Source organism: Microtus pennsylvanicus, chromosome 15 (assembly GCF_037038515.1).
Source record: "Microtus pennsylvanicus isolate mMicPen1 chromosome 15, mMicPen1.hap1, whole genome shotgun sequence".
Classification (NCBI taxonomy): Eukaryota; Metazoa; Chordata; class Mammalia; order Rodentia; family Cricetidae; genus Microtus; species Microtus pennsylvanicus.
Window position 1 is genome coordinate 658,612 of NC_134593.1, and position 15,350 is coordinate 673,961.

A 15,350-nucleotide genomic window follows, 5' to 3' on the forward strand; every position below is an offset into this window, starting at 1 on the left:
GGAGAGAAGTCGAGTCTCCCCCACCCTTGCCCAATTCTTTAACTGTTAAGTTAATACATCAGGTTTCCACCAGCCTGGGCTCTGGCCTTAGTTATGATCAGCTGAGACCTCAGTTTTGGCTTTTGGGATGCTATTATTCCTGGCATTCTGAAATGTCCTCTGATCAAATGGGTTCCTGTCAAGCCCAACTGAGCTGCTAAGAAGGAGAATCAGGCCAATCCTTGCGTTCACTGTAGTCAGTCTTTCTCTGTCCCACTAGCCAGCTCTAAACCATGACACAGAGACTTCCTATTAATTATGAGAGCTTGGCCTTGGCTTAGGCCTGTTCCTAACCAGCTCTTATAACTTAAGTCAATCTATAGCTACTAGTCTCTGTGCTGCCAGCTAGCCTGTGGTCGCTGTCTCTCCTGACTGTCTTGCTTGTTCCCTGTCTCTTGGGATTTCCATCTTCTTTTCCCCAGCATCCTCTCTGCTCTGAAAATTTTGCCTAGATATTGGCTCTTCAGCTTTTTATTAAACCAATCTGAGTAGCACATCCTCACAGTGTAGAAAATGGTTATTCCACAACAATTTACTACCAACACAAGGCAGTTCCAAAAGATGCTGCACATCTTCACTGTGTCTCTAGAGGAAAATTTTCCTATGAATTTATAAAATGTTGAAAGCACAGCCTGGCACGATGGTTCATACTGGTAATCCCAGAGTTTGGGAGGCTGGGGTTAGACTTCCAGGGGTTCCAGGCCAGCCTGAACTACATACGGAGTGAGACCCTGTCTCAAACAAACAATAAATTAAAAATGTTAAAATTCTATCAGTCTCACAAGTATGCCTGTGTGTTTATTATAAAAATTTAATAATTAATAGTTGCAAAATCTTATACTGTTATTTATAAAATGATCACTAAATTTCTTCTACACAACTAGAAAACAGGAAAATTAGCTAACAGGCAAGATAAGCATTAGGAAGCTGAGTATGGTGGTGGAGGCCTTTAACCCCAGCACTCTAGAAGAGGCAGACAGATCTCTGTGAGTTTGAGGCTAGCCTGGTCTACAGAGTGAGTTCTAGAACAGTCGGGGGTACCCTGAGAAACCCTGTTTCAGAGGTTAGAGTGTGGGGTTGGGAGAAGATAAGTATTAGGAGAAGCTGCATGAGCTAACGAATCTTAGAAGAACTATATATTTTTACAATTTAGTAAATAATAAAAGTATTATCTAACAAATAATACAACCAAAAGAACATAAACTATATTCTACCTATGATTTAATTACATAATACTCATAGGAATTTATTGTTGTATTAACAATTGTCATGTAAATAAAGTCATTCTTAAAAACTGTCTCTTGGAAGGTTCTAGAAAGAACGAGGTATAACTTTATGATGCAGAGAGATGCACACAAATTTTAAGTCCACAGATTTCACACAGTGAACATCTTCAGATGACAAGAGAACTCCACCCCTCAGAAAGCACCCATGTTCCCTCCTATTCTTCCCCAAGGCCTCTGTCAACACAAATATCTTGAAAACTGTTTTGTTTGTGTTTTGAGATAGGGTCTCACTTTATAGATAGTTTCATTCTGGAAATCACTGTGTAGCCCAGGCTAGCCTAGTTCTCTCTGCTGCTTTTGAGCTCCTCCTGCCTTTGACCCTGAATTCTGGGATTAAAGGGATGAGCTACTCACGCACTTGGTTTATTTTAAGAATGCCCCTTTCCTTCTCCTGCCTAGACCTGCTCTTTTTCCTCCTTTTTTCTCCCCCACCCCACCAAGCCCACAGCATCCTTCTGTGGAGCCAAGGGCTTTGCCATTGCACCGACTTTTGAACTTGTTTATTTATTTGTTTGAGACAAAGCTCTGTGTAGTCCAGGATGACCCGGAACTCCCTCTATAGACCAGGCTGACCTCAAACTCAGACATCTTCCTGCCTCTGCCTCCCAAGTCCTGGGACTAAAGGAATGTGCCACACTGGCTTGCAGAACTTATTAGTTCTTACACTACTTAGGGAGCTGGTCTTTTCAGAAAACAAAAACAACTAGAGATTGGTTTCATTTGAGAAGCACTAAAAGTGTAATTTTAGCCACTTCAAATTTTTATGGGGAAGATGTTTCTCTCCAAACCACTAACAGCCATCAGAGCTCACCAGCAGTGAAGCTGAGATGGCTCAGCCCAATTACCTGAGTTCGATCTTTGGGACACACTTCGTGGAACGGGAAAACCGACTGCCACCTGTCTTCTGACCTCCACGTGTGTGCATGGTAGGCCCACACTACCACCTGCCCAAGAAGATTTTGTTTGTCTTTGTTTTTCGAGACAGGGTTTCTCTGTAGCTTTGGAGGCTGTCCTGGAACTAGCTCTTGTAGACCAGGCTGGCCTCGAACTCACAGATCTGAAACTCACTCTATAGACCAGGCTGACCTCAAACTCAGACATCTTCCTGCCTCTGCCTCCCAAGTGCTGGGATTAAAGGTGTGCACCACCACTGCCCAGCCTGAGAAGTTTTAAAAAACTTTTTACAAATTGAAAATACAAAGAGTTGTGAAAAACTTCAGATGCCTCTAAGTGTTTGCCTTCTTAAGCCTTTCAGTTAAAAATTATTTATTTAGAATACGTATATAGTGGACTGAGAAATGTATATAACTCCGTGGTGAATGCTTTTCTAGTATACACGAGTCTCTAGGTTCAATTCCCAGTAGCGGACACACACACACACACACACACACACATACATAAATGCGTAAACGTCGAGTATGGTGATTATTATGATTTTGAGTAAAAGTTGATATAGTTTTTGAGTATTCTGCCTGCCACAATGTGACAGAAGTGGTGATTTGGCTCAGTTGTTTGGTCTTTGGTGACAGTGTATGTTTGCTGTGTCTCTACTCTCCAGCCTCTTCAGGGCCAACTCTTTCGCTTACTGGCCGCACACCCTGTTTGAATCGGCACGTTCCCGGTGGTAGCTCTCCTCCCTAATACTTTGTTCCTTCTTTTTTCCTTCTTCAGGCAGCAACTGGGGATTGAACCCAGGTTCTCACACAGTTAGTACTCTGCACTGAGCGACGTCCGCAGGGCATCCTTCTCCAACCATCTCCCCTATCCTCTCAAACCCTGCTCCACTCTGCAGGGCTGTGCCTGAAGGTTTTCCTCTAAGGTCCCCAGTGAGAGCCGGAGGAGCCGATCAAAGCCCCTGGCAAGCCTGGAGGGAGAGCTGTTGTTGCCAAAGGAGGGTTTGCCAGTATCCGGTGCCTTCTGGTTTCTGGGACTTATTAAATTATATTTTGTTTATTTATTTTTGTTTGTTTTTCTGGGTTTTTTTGGGGGGGGTGTTTCTCCATGTAATAGCCCTAGCTCTAGACCAGGGTGGCCTTGAACTCACAGAAGTCTGTCTGCCTCTTGAGTGCTGGGGTTACAGGTGTGTGTCACCACTGCCCGACCTTAAAATTTTATTTCTTAATCTTTGTACATACAATGCTGTGTTTATTTGTTTGATAGGTAGGATCATTCCTGTTTTTGCTTTAAAGAATAGCCCCGGAGAAAGGTCCAGGAGCAGTGTTCAAGGTCACTTGAGCCAGGAGGCAGGATTATGAAATTCTGCCTGGCTCCAAAGCTCATCTGTCTCTGGTGCGGAGCACACTAGCAGAAGAGGAGAGGAAATCACTCAGCGAGGATGGTGTCACAGTGGGGCTTGTTTGGCATAAAGTGGGCAGGGGACACAGTGCGCTTTGGGACTGAGAAAAAGGAGGAGGTAAGGTGTGATAAGGTCAGATACTTGCCCAGGACATTCCAGATCTCCTCTCTAGAGGGAGAAATAATGCCTGCTGTCCAGGCGACAGGGGGATGACGACGTGCCCTACCTCAACCCCCTCAGGCCCAGGCAGACTGCCAGTGCAGAGAGCCAGGGAGCGCAGAGGCAAGGGAGAGCGACTGCAAGGAAGGAAACTCTGTCAGCTTTGCCAGTCTGTTTCTGACAAGCAGGCTGTGGGCCACGGAAGTTTCTTAAGGTCAAGGGAAATGCGATATGGAGAATGTAACGGAACTGGGACACTCCCCTTACCCCAGCCATCAGGCCAAGTGGATCCGGCAGCTCCAGCTTGGAGTCTAGGTTGGTAGCACAGTGGGGTAGGGAGAGAGAATGAATGTGCCAGCTAACCTTGTAAACAGTCTCTTGGCTACATTGGTGCAGTGGCCAGCACAGGGAACCCTGCTCTACAGAACTCCCAGAATTCATTTCTTCATGCGTGAACTTTTACCTACTCCTCTTGTCTCTGCAATGTTTTCTTTTTTCATCCAACTGGTATGGCACCTCTTTAATTGTCAAGGTTCTGCCCCACACTAGCCAATCAGACAAGCTTCTTTTAAATTCTGTTTTTTGAAAGTTGTTTCCCCAACTATGAAGGAGGCGAGTCCATCTTTAGCAGGGATTAGATGATTTCTCTGGGTGGCTCACAAAAGGTGCAAAGCGCTGGAGAAATACGGTGCGGAATTTCTTTGTCTTCTTTCCTTCCAGATTTCTGTCCCCACAGAAGTCACCTCAGCAGATCAGAGTTGGAAAAATTCCACCACAGGATTGGAAGGAGCACTGCCTATGAATTGCAAATGCTCCTCCATTTATTTCTTCCATTTGTCATATTTCCATGGGATAAGGCAGAGGGGAGATGGCCAAAGGCACAGACCAGGAAGCCCATCCGCCCTGAACTTGCTCATCCCTTCTGTGAGCCAAATCCTTGGCTCTCTGCACTGGCAGTCTGCCTGGGCCTGAGGACTTGAGGTAGGGCATGTTATCTCCTGGTCACCTGAACGGCAGGCGTTATTTCTCCTACTAGAGAGTAGAGCTGGAATCCTGGGAAATTATCTGAACATGAACAAAAATACAAAGACACATTCCTTGGAGCTTGGCCCCCCAAAGTGTCAGCCCCAGCTCCTCTCTGAAGAGCTTGAGACAGGAATGGCAAAAGAAATGGGGGAGAAAAAGGCCCTGGTAGAGAAGGAGCACAGTAGTACCCAGGGGTGGGTTCAGGACTTGGCCAAAGAGTAAGAAGTCTGGAAAATTAAAAAAAAAAAAAAAAAAAAAAAAACTTGGTCCAAGTGCATAGGAACCAGTGGGGATTCCCAGAGCATCTTCTTGGGGAGAGTTGCAGCCTGTTGTGTAAGATGCATTAGGATGCTAACTGTAAGATGAGAACATCCCTGAGGAGAGGTCAGGGACATATGCTCTCCACTTTGGTGGGAGTTCTTCTGGCCATTCTTGCAGGCTACCGTCAGGGTCTGGCAGGTGGAGGTCACACTTGAAAAGGATGGACGCAGGAAGATGTTGAGGTTTTTGCTGTCTTTTGCATACCTGTTGGTGTGATCCTTTGCTGAATTGCATGCTTGAGAGCTGGGCTCCATGTTCTGCATGTTAAATTCTGAGACGAAGTCACATGATTAGGCTTGGTACTGACTGGGACTTCAGCTACCCACAGTGTCTGGAGCAGAATCTTATTCTGGCTGGTAGCTTCTCTCTTAGGGAAAAACACACACAATAACATTACCAACAACAAAAACTAAAATAACAGAAACTAGCAATCACTGGTCATTAATATCCCTTAATATAAATGGACCCAACTCACCTATAAAAAGACAAAGGTTAACAGCCTAGATATGAAAACAAAATCCATCCTTCTGCTGCATACAAGAAACACACCTCAGCCTCAAAGACAGACATCGCCTCAGAGTAACGGTTTAGGAAAAAGGTTTTTTTTTGTTTGTTTTGTTTTTTCTTCAAATGGACCTAAGAAACAGCTGGTGTAGTTATCCTAATATCTAACAAAATAGACCTCAAACTAAAATCAATCAAAAGAGACAAAAAAGAACATTTTATATTAGTCACAGGAAAAATCCATAAAGAGGACATCTCAATACTGAACGTTTATGCCCCAAATACAAGGGCACCCTCATATGTAAAAGAAACACTTCTAAAGCTTAAATCACACATTAAACACCACACGCTAATAGTGGAAGACTTCAACACTCCACTCTCACCACTGGACAGATCTGTCAGACAGACAATAACAGAGAAATAAGGGAACTAACAGATGTTATTAATCAAATGGACTTAACAGACATCTATAGAATACTCCATCCAATCAGAAAAGAATATACCTTCTTTTCAGCACCTCATGGAACCTTCTCAAAAACTGATCACATACTAGGTAACTAAGCAAACACCAACAGATACAAAAAAATTGGAATAACCCCATGTATCTTAGCGGATCACCATGGCTTAAAATTAGAATTCAACAGCAACACTTATTTCAGAAAGCCTACAAACACATGGAAATTAAACAATGCTCACCTGAATCATCAATGGGTCAAGGAAGAAATAAAGGAAAAAATTAAAGACTTCCTAAAATTCAGTGAAAATGACCATACAGCATACCCAAATTTATGGGACACAATGAAAGCACTCTTAAAAGGAAAGTTCACAACACTAAATGCCTACATAAAGAAGCTGGAAAAATCCCACACTAGTGATTTAACACAAAACCTGAAAATTCCAGAACAAAAGGAAGCAAACTCACCCAGGAGGACTAGATGGCAGGAAATAATCAAATTGAGGGTTAAAATCAACAAAATAGAAACAAAGAAAACAATCCAAAGAATCAATGAAACAAAAAGTTGGATCTTTGAGAAAATCAACAAAACAGACAAACCTTTATCCAAACAAAGAGAAAGAGAGAGAGAGAATATAACCAAATTAACAAAATCAGAAATGAAAAGGGGAACATAACAACAGACATGGAGGAAATACAGAGAATCATCAGGCCATATTTTGAAAACCTTTACTCCCCCAAATTGGAAAACTTAAAGAAAATGGACAATTTTCTGGATAAATATCACCAAAATTAAATGAAGACCTGTTTTAGGAGGCCAGTTGTTTGTTCCTGGCTGTTCAGCCCTGAAATAACCACATAGAAACCATATTATTTGCAATACTGTTTGGCCAATAGCTTAAGCGTGTTTCTGGCTAACTCTTATATCCTAAACTAGCCCATCTCCATTAATCTGTGCATTACCATGTGGCTGTGGCTTACGAGCAAAGTTTCGGCATCTCTGTCTCTAGTGGCAGCTCCATGACTTCTCCCTGACTCCACCTTCTTTTTCCCAGCATTCAGTTTAGTTTTCTCTGCCTAGCTCTGTTGAACCTATCAGCTCAATGGTATTCACAGCATACAGAGGGAAATACCACATCAAAGAACAGATAAGCAAATTAAACAGACCCATAGCTGCAAAAAAAGAAAAAAAAAAGGAAAAAAGAAACAGTCATCAAAAGTCTCCCAACCAAAAAAAGCCCAGGGCCAGATGGTTTCAACACAGAATTCTACAAGATTATCAAAGAATAACTAATAACAATACTCCTCAAATTGTTTCACACAATAGAAACAGAAAGAACATTGCCAAACTCTTTTTATGAAGCTACAATTATCCTGATATCCAAATCACACAAAGATATTACAAAGAAAGAGAATTACAGACCAATCTCACTCATGAATATTGTTGCATAAATACTCATTAAAATATGGCAAACAAAATCCAAAAACACGTCAGAAAAATCATCCATCATGATCAAGTTGGCTTCATCCCAGAGACACAGGAATGGTTCAACATATGAAAATCTGTCAATGTAATCTACCATATAAACAAACTGAGAAGAAAAAAAAACCATGATGATCTCATTAGATGCTTTCTGAAAAAGCCTTCAACAAAATACAACATCCCTTCATGATAAAGGTCTGGAGAGAGCAGGGATACAAGGAACATACCTAAACATAATAAAGGCAATATACAGCCAATGGAACTGAATAGAAGGCCCGAATATCAATCCGCAAATCTTCAAACACCTGATTTTTGACAAAGAAGCAAAAAATATCAAATGGAAAAAAGAAAGGATATTTAAAAATGGTGCTGGCATACCTGGATATCAACATGTAGAAGAATGAAAATAGATCCATATCTATCACCATGCACAAAACTCAAGTACAAATGGATCAAAAACCTCAACATAAAGCCAGCCACACTGAACCTTATAGAAGAGAAAGTGGGAAGTACACTTGAACACATTGACACCGCAGACCACTTCCTAAATATAACCCCAGTAGCACAGACACTGAGAGAAACAATTAATAAAGGGGACCTCCTGAAACTGAAAAGTTTCTGTAAAGCAAAGGACACAGTCAACAAGACAAAACAACAGCCTACAGAATGGGAAAAGATCTTCACTAACCTCACATCAGACAGAACGCTGATCTCCAAAATATACAAAGAACTCAAGAAATTGGACACAAAAAGAACATGCAATCTAATTTTAAAAAAAAATGGAGTACAGACCTAAACAGAGAACTCTCAACAGAGGAATCTAAAATGGCTGAAAGACACTTAACGAAATGTTCAACATTCTTAGTCATCAGTGAAATGCAAATCAAAACAACTCTGAAATTCCATCTTACACCTGTAAGAATGGCCAAGATCAAAAACACTGATGATAACTTATGCTGGAGAGGTTGTGGGGTAAAGGGAACACTTCTGCATTGCTGGTGGGAATGCAAGCTGGTACAGCCCCTTTGGATATCAGTGTGGTGATTTCTTAGAAAATTAGGAAACCACCTTCCTTAAGACCCAGTAACACCACTTTTGGGTATAGATCCAAAGATTGCTCAATCATGCCACAAGGACATGTGCTCAACTATGTTCATAGCAGCTTTGTTTGTCATATCCAGAACCTGGAAACAACCTAAATGCCCCTCAACTGGAGTATGGATAAGGAAAATGTGATACATTTACACAATGGAGTACTACACAGAAGATAAAAAAAACCCTGACATCTTGAATTTTGCAGGAAAATGGATGGAGCTAGAAAACATTATTTTTAGTAAGGTAACCCAGATACAGAAAAACAATTATCACATGTACTCACTCATAGGTGGATTTTAAACAAAGCAAAGAAAACCAGCCTACAAACCACAATCCCAGAGAACCTAGACAACAATGAGGACCCTAAGTGAGACATACATGGATCTAATCTACATAGGAAGTAGAAATAGACAAGATCTCCTGAGTAAATTGGGAGCATGGAGACCATGGGAGAGGGTTGAAGTTTAGGGGAAAGGAAGGGAGGGGAGTAGAGAAATATATATAGCTCAATAAAAACAATTTTTTTAAAAAAAGAAGAGCGATATTGAATAATTCCCTGCTTTGTGTTGAGGAGAAGCCAGAGGGACTGAGGATGCTTACAGGAGCCACCATGTCTTTACAATGTATCCCATTCCCAACCTGTGGATCTTGGATCTCGGGGAATGCAGTGATGTCATCCAACACACAACTTCCTGTTTCCCAAGCAGACTACATCTGATGTCACCCACTGGCAATTAGTGAACATAAGTGATAAAATGTAAAGTATGATTTTTAAAAAGTGGATTTCCTCCTTAGAAAAACCAATTCTAAGTGATCTTCCTTGTAAAAATGAAATTGTTTTCCCTTTGATCTTCCATGAGCTAACTTGATCCAGGAAAGGAATAAGAAACTGGTCATCACATCTTTAGTTTCCTTAATATGAAATTTGTTAAGCACTATTGTGCTAACACTAGATACTTCCAGAGGGAGGAAGAAGAAGCTAGGACCACCAGCCCAGGGGTTTCCCTACAGCCTGGTTCTCTCATCTCAGGTGACTCTAGCTCGTGACAAGTAAGCATAGAAACTAGCCAGCATAGGAGGGGTATCCTCGGGGTAAGACTCCACCCAGATAAGATTCCACCTTGTAAAAATTTGGTGGAACTGTTTGGGAAGGATTGGGAAGGATGACTGTGGAGGTTTTAATGAGAATGACTCCTATCGGCCCTGAGTTTGAATGCTTGGCCGTTTGCTAGGTGGACTGTTTGGGAATGAGTGGCAGGCATGGCAGTCCTGGTGTATCTGTGTCACTGAGGAGGAGCTTCCATTTCAGGTTGGAGTAGCTGTGTCACTGGGGGTGAGCTTTATTCAGGCCCAGTGCCTTTCTCACCGCCTGCTGCCTGCTGACCAGAATGCAAAGCTCTCAGCTACTGCTCTGGAGCCTGTCTGCTTCCCGCCATAATGACCGTGAACCAAACCTCTAAAATTGTAACCAAGCAATCTCCCAATAAAACACTTTCCTTTATAAGAGTTATCTTGGTCATTGTGTCTCTTCATACCAATAGAAATGTGACAAAGACAGAAACTGGTATCAGGGACTGGGGCATTGCTGTGACAGGCCTGACCAAGTTGTTGTTTGCAGAAATGTGGAAAACTTGGGGCCTTTGGACTAGAAAAGTGGTCGAACTTTTTAAGTGGGTGTACTGGCTGGTTTTGTGTGTCAACTTGGCACAAACTAGAGTCATCAGAGAGGAAGGTGCTTCAGATGAAGAAAAGCCACCAGGAGATGCAGCTGTAGGGCATTTTCTCAATTAGGGATCATTGAGGGAGAGCCCAGTCCACGGTGGGTGGGGCCATCCCTGGGCTGGTGGTCCTGGGTTTCATAAGAAAGCAGGTTGAGGAAGCCACATGAAGAAAGCCACTAAGTGGGACCCCTCCATGACTTCTGTGTCAGCTCCTGCTTTCAGGATCCTGCCCTGTGTGAGTTCCTGTTCCGACTTCCTTCAGGGATGAACAACAATGTGGAAGTGAAAGCCAAATAATCCCTTTCCTTCCCAGCTTGCTTTTTGGTCATGGTGTTTTGTTGCAGCAATAGAAATCCTCACTAAGTCAGTGGGGCTTAATTGGTGTAGTGTTTTGAAAGAAAATGGCTCTCCCTGGAGTGGCACTATTATGGTACGGCTTTGTTGTAGTAGATGTAGCCTTGTTGTGTCACTGCAGGGTTTTGGGATCTCCTGTGCTCAAGCTGCACCCGGGGTGGCACAAGTTCACTTCCTGTTGCCTGCATGTAAACCTCTCAGCTCCTTTTCCAGCACCATGTCTGTCTGCATGCTGCCATGTTTCCCACCATGACAGTAGTGGACTAACCCTCTGAACTGTAAACCAGCCCCAATTAGACACTTTCCTTTATAAGAGTTGTCGTGGTCATGGTGTCTCTTCACAGCAATAAAAAACCCTAAGATGATGGGCCATTGGAGTAGGAGCATAGAAGGCAGTAGTGTGGAGGGGGATTTGGACTATAGAGGTTTGACACCAGAAGTTTCAGAGGGTGAGAATATTAGTAAGTGGCCCACAGACCTTTCTTGTGATATTTTGGAAAAGAATGTAGCTGCTTTCTGCCCTTGACCAAAACATTTGTTGGAGTCTTAACTGAAGACTTTGGATTAATGCCCTTAGCAGAGGAGATTTCAAGACAGCCTGGTACTAACTATGTCACATGGCTAGTAGCGATCACTCCTATGCAAATCCACCATGAAAAGGAACAAGTGGGGCAAAAAGAAATACAGAAGGCACAGTTTGAGGAGAAAAGAGGCACTGGAAAGTGTCATGTTGGGGCCAAAGTTTGTGCTGAATAAGAGATAAGAAGTTTAAAGGGAGTCCTGAATCAAAATGGAATGAAGGGGGCGACCACCCTCAGGACAAGATGCCACCCAGGCAATCCTGCAGCCTGTGAAAGGAACAGGCAATCCTGCAGCCCATGAAAGGAACAGGCAATCCTGCAGCCCGTGAAAGGAGCAGGCGATCATGCAGCCCGTGAAAGGAGCAGGCGTTCCTGCAGCCAGTGGGGTTTCCTCTCTTTAGAAACCAGCATCAACTGAAAGCTTATGCAAATGCAAGTCAAGGAGGGGGCCGAATTACGACCCCAACAGGCAGAAGAAATTGACCATGTAGTTCTGGATTTAGAGTCAAGACAGATAAAAAAGGTGGTAGAATCTTCCTCCATAAGGAAAGCTGCTGAGGTTAGGCATGTGGCCGGGGCAGCTCTGATTGGAGGCCCAGAGAGGCCATTTCATGAACCTGTGAAGGTGGACACTGGATTACATTGGAGACCCCAAGATGTTGGAGATGCCAGAGCTATGGACACCTGCCAAGGAAAGCATTCAAATTGTGGTGCCAGCTCGAAAGAGAGAAGTGTGTTGCAGTCAACAAAGGTGGGGGGATGGGATACTGCGCAAGCCATCTGAAATGACCTGTGGGTCAGTATTTGTTCACTCTGCTCTCTTTCTCTTTCCCCCCTTTTGGAGTGACAATGCATATTCTCTACCATTGTGTGTTGGAAGACTGGGACCTGCCTTTTTCATTTTACAAGAGTTTACAGTTAAGAAATTGCCTTAAGACTCAGAAGAGACTTTGGACTTTTAAACAGTCTGAGACTGTTAAAGACTGGTGACTTTTGAAGTTGGACTGAATGCATTTGCATTGTGGTGCAGTTACAAGGCCGAGTCCAGATAGTGGAGAGAATGGCCACCATGAGCTCGTATGTTTCAATGCTTGGTCTCTAGTTAGCGGGACGGTTTGGGAAAGAGTAGAGGTGTGGCCTTGGAGGATGTGTGTCACTAGGAATGGGCTTTGAGGTTTCAAGAGTCCAAGCCAGGCCCAGTGACTTTTTGCTGCCTAAAGATTAGGGTGTGAAATCTTTAGCTACTGGACCAGAAATAGTGGTCCACACCTTTAACTCTAGCACTTTTGGAGGAAGAGGTAGGTAGATCTCTGTGAGTCCAGGCCCAGCCCCCTCTAAATAGTAAGCTCCAGGACAGTCTGAACTATGTAGAGACTGTGTTTCAAAAAAAAAAAAAAAAAAAAAAAAAGAGCCTTCAGCTACTGCTCCAGGGTCATGCCTGTCTGCTTCCCACCAGATGGTATCATGGCTAACCCTCTAACACTGCGACCAAGCAATTCCCCCACTAAACGTTTTCTTTTATAAGAGTCATCTTGGTCATAGAGTCTCTGTAGAGCAGTAGAAGGACACGACAGTGGCCCTGTTGCAGGAGATGTGTTACTAGGCTTTGAGGTTTCGGAAAGCTCACACCATTCCCTGTTAGCTCACACTCTCTGCCTCCTCCTTCAGGATCAAGATGTGAGCTCTTAGCTATTCCTGCTGTCACGCCTCCACTCTGACGTCATGGACTTTAACCCTCTGAAGCAGTAAACCCAAATTAAATGCTTTGTAAAATGAGTTGCCTTGGTTGTGTCTTTTTATCATAGCAGTAAAAAAGTATCTTAAGACACCCACTTTCTGTGCTGTCTGTAAGAAGCGAGCTGGGGTTCCAGCTTGCTGCAGTAGTTGGTGTGACTCTATCTCCGTGCACACAGCCCACACGACAGCAGTCTTTCTGTGTGTGTGTCTGTCCTTCCTTCATTTCTCATTTTCCCTTGTCAGATTTTAGACCCAAGCTGGACAGGATGAGACACCCTTGGACTCCCTATGTCCTATCTGGGTTTTACCTCTCCATCTCCATTTTGTATCAATTTTTCCTGTTCCCTACATCATTGTCCTTTCTCCCACACCTCCCTCTCGCACGAGTGTCCTCCTCCTGCAGTGTCCATCTTACTGCTGACCTGACTAGAACTCACCTGGTCCAAACCTATCCTCCTCTGTCCTCCCTTCTCACTTAGCGCATCACTGGCCCTCATCTCTTTCAGTCCTTGGACCATGGACTGGCAGTTCTTTGAGGACCCGTTCATATTGCCTAATTCTTTAAGACAGGCATGAGGAGTTGGGGAGATGGCTCTTCCAGAGGTCCTGAGTTCAATTCCCAGCAACCACATGGTGGCTCACAACCATCTATAATGAGATTTGGTGCCCTCTTCTGGCCTGCAGGCATACATGCCAGAGCACTCACTGAACACATTTTTAAAAATAAAAAGGCAGGCAAGAGATAAGCTGCCTCTGACTGGGTGCAGGCTGGGAAACAACCCATATATCATTAAATAAACCTCTCTACGTACATATACCAAGTAAGCTAATGAGTCTGCCTAAACATATTCGGCAATAGGGAATCTTGAATCCTCACATCCAAAACTATACTGTATTTGACCTCTGGTCACATGGTTTTAGTGACTCCTATTAAAACATCTGGCACCGGTGTCAACTCAGCTGAATTTCAGAGAGAGTCGACATTAATCTTCTTTTACATGTACCTCCAGCTCATTAGCGAAGAGACAATCTCTGTGGTGTTAAAGGTTGTGCTTTCTCCGGGTTGTACAGAAAGTTAGCTCACGCAACTTCTTGTCATGTACCTCCAGCTCATTAGCGAAGAGACAATCTCTGTGGTGTTAAAGGTTGTGCTTTCTCCGGGTTGTACAGAAAGTTAGCTCGCGCAACTTCTTGTCATCCAGGTATATGGCTTTTCTTCTGGAGGACCTGGAGGAAGAGAGATGTTGTAGAATACTCTTTGTGTACACTGTGAAGATGTGTCTGTGCCAAGGTGCCTTCTGAATGGTTTAATAAAGGCCCAATGGTCAAGAACTAGGCAGGAAGAAGTTAGGTGAGACTTCTGAGCAGAGAGGAAAGAGGAGGAGATGAATCTCGGTGTAAGAGGGACACCAGAGGGAACGGAGAGGAAACTGCGTATGTGAGAGGGAAGAGAGGTAAAGCAATGGGGAAAATAGATTAATGTAAGTGGACTAAATTAATTATAAGATGTAGTACACAAATCTAAGCTACAGGCTGAGCCTTCATAATTAATAAGTCTCTGTGTCATTTTTTTGTGAGCTGGCGGCCCAAAGAAAAATCCATCTACAGCAATAGACAGGATGAATCCTGGGTCACCGTCCCTAGTGCCTTGCCTAACAACTCAGTTATTTCAAGATTCATGTCTCCAAGCCTCTCCAGTTCCAGTTACTGATCAAGGCCACCTTCCCTTACCAAGAGATGGCACCTAGCCCCTCCCATTCTTCCGCAGGCCTTCCCTATTTTATAGAAAGTTGCAGAGCGAGCCGGGCGGTGGTGGCGCACGCCTTTAACCCAGCACTCGGGAGGCAGAGGCAGGCGGATCTCTGTGAGTTCGAGGCCAGCCTGGTCTACAAGAGCTAGTTCTAGGACAGGAACCAAAAGGCTATGGAGAAACCCTGTCTCGAAAAATCAAAAAAAAAAAAAAAAAAAAAGAATTGGCCGGGCAATGGTGGCGCATGCCTTTAATCCCAGCACTCGGGAGGCAGAGGCAGGCAGATCTCTGGGAGTTCGAGACCAGCCTGGTCTACAGAGCTAGTTCCAGGATAGGCTCCAAAGCCACAGAGAAACCCTGTCTCGAAAAACCAAAAAAAAAAAAGTTGCAGAGCTTAAACATTTCCCAAGTGTTTACGTTTGAAATGCTATCAGCCAGCATGCGGCCTCAGCCCCTCCCTCTTGTGCACTTCCTGCTCCTGTGGCGGTTACAGCTTTGGTCTGCGCTGCTTTGGGAACTCCTGGGAGCTGAAAATGTGATGTTC

At 43.7% G+C, this 15,350-nt stretch overlaps 1 protein-coding gene across 1 annotated transcript; it reads right to left on the reverse strand.

Moving 5' to 3' along the window:
• Positions 1–3,647: 3,647 nt before the first annotated feature.
• Positions 3,648–13,604, reverse strand: LOC142836092 (ribonuclease 7-like). The gene is given in 4 exon segments (XM_075950105.1): positions 3,648–3,721; positions 5,177–5,398; positions 5,401–5,494; positions 13,494–13,604. Coding segments are annotated over 4 exon segments (501 nt in total).
• Between the last annotated feature and the right edge of the window lie 1,746 nt (positions 13,605–15,350).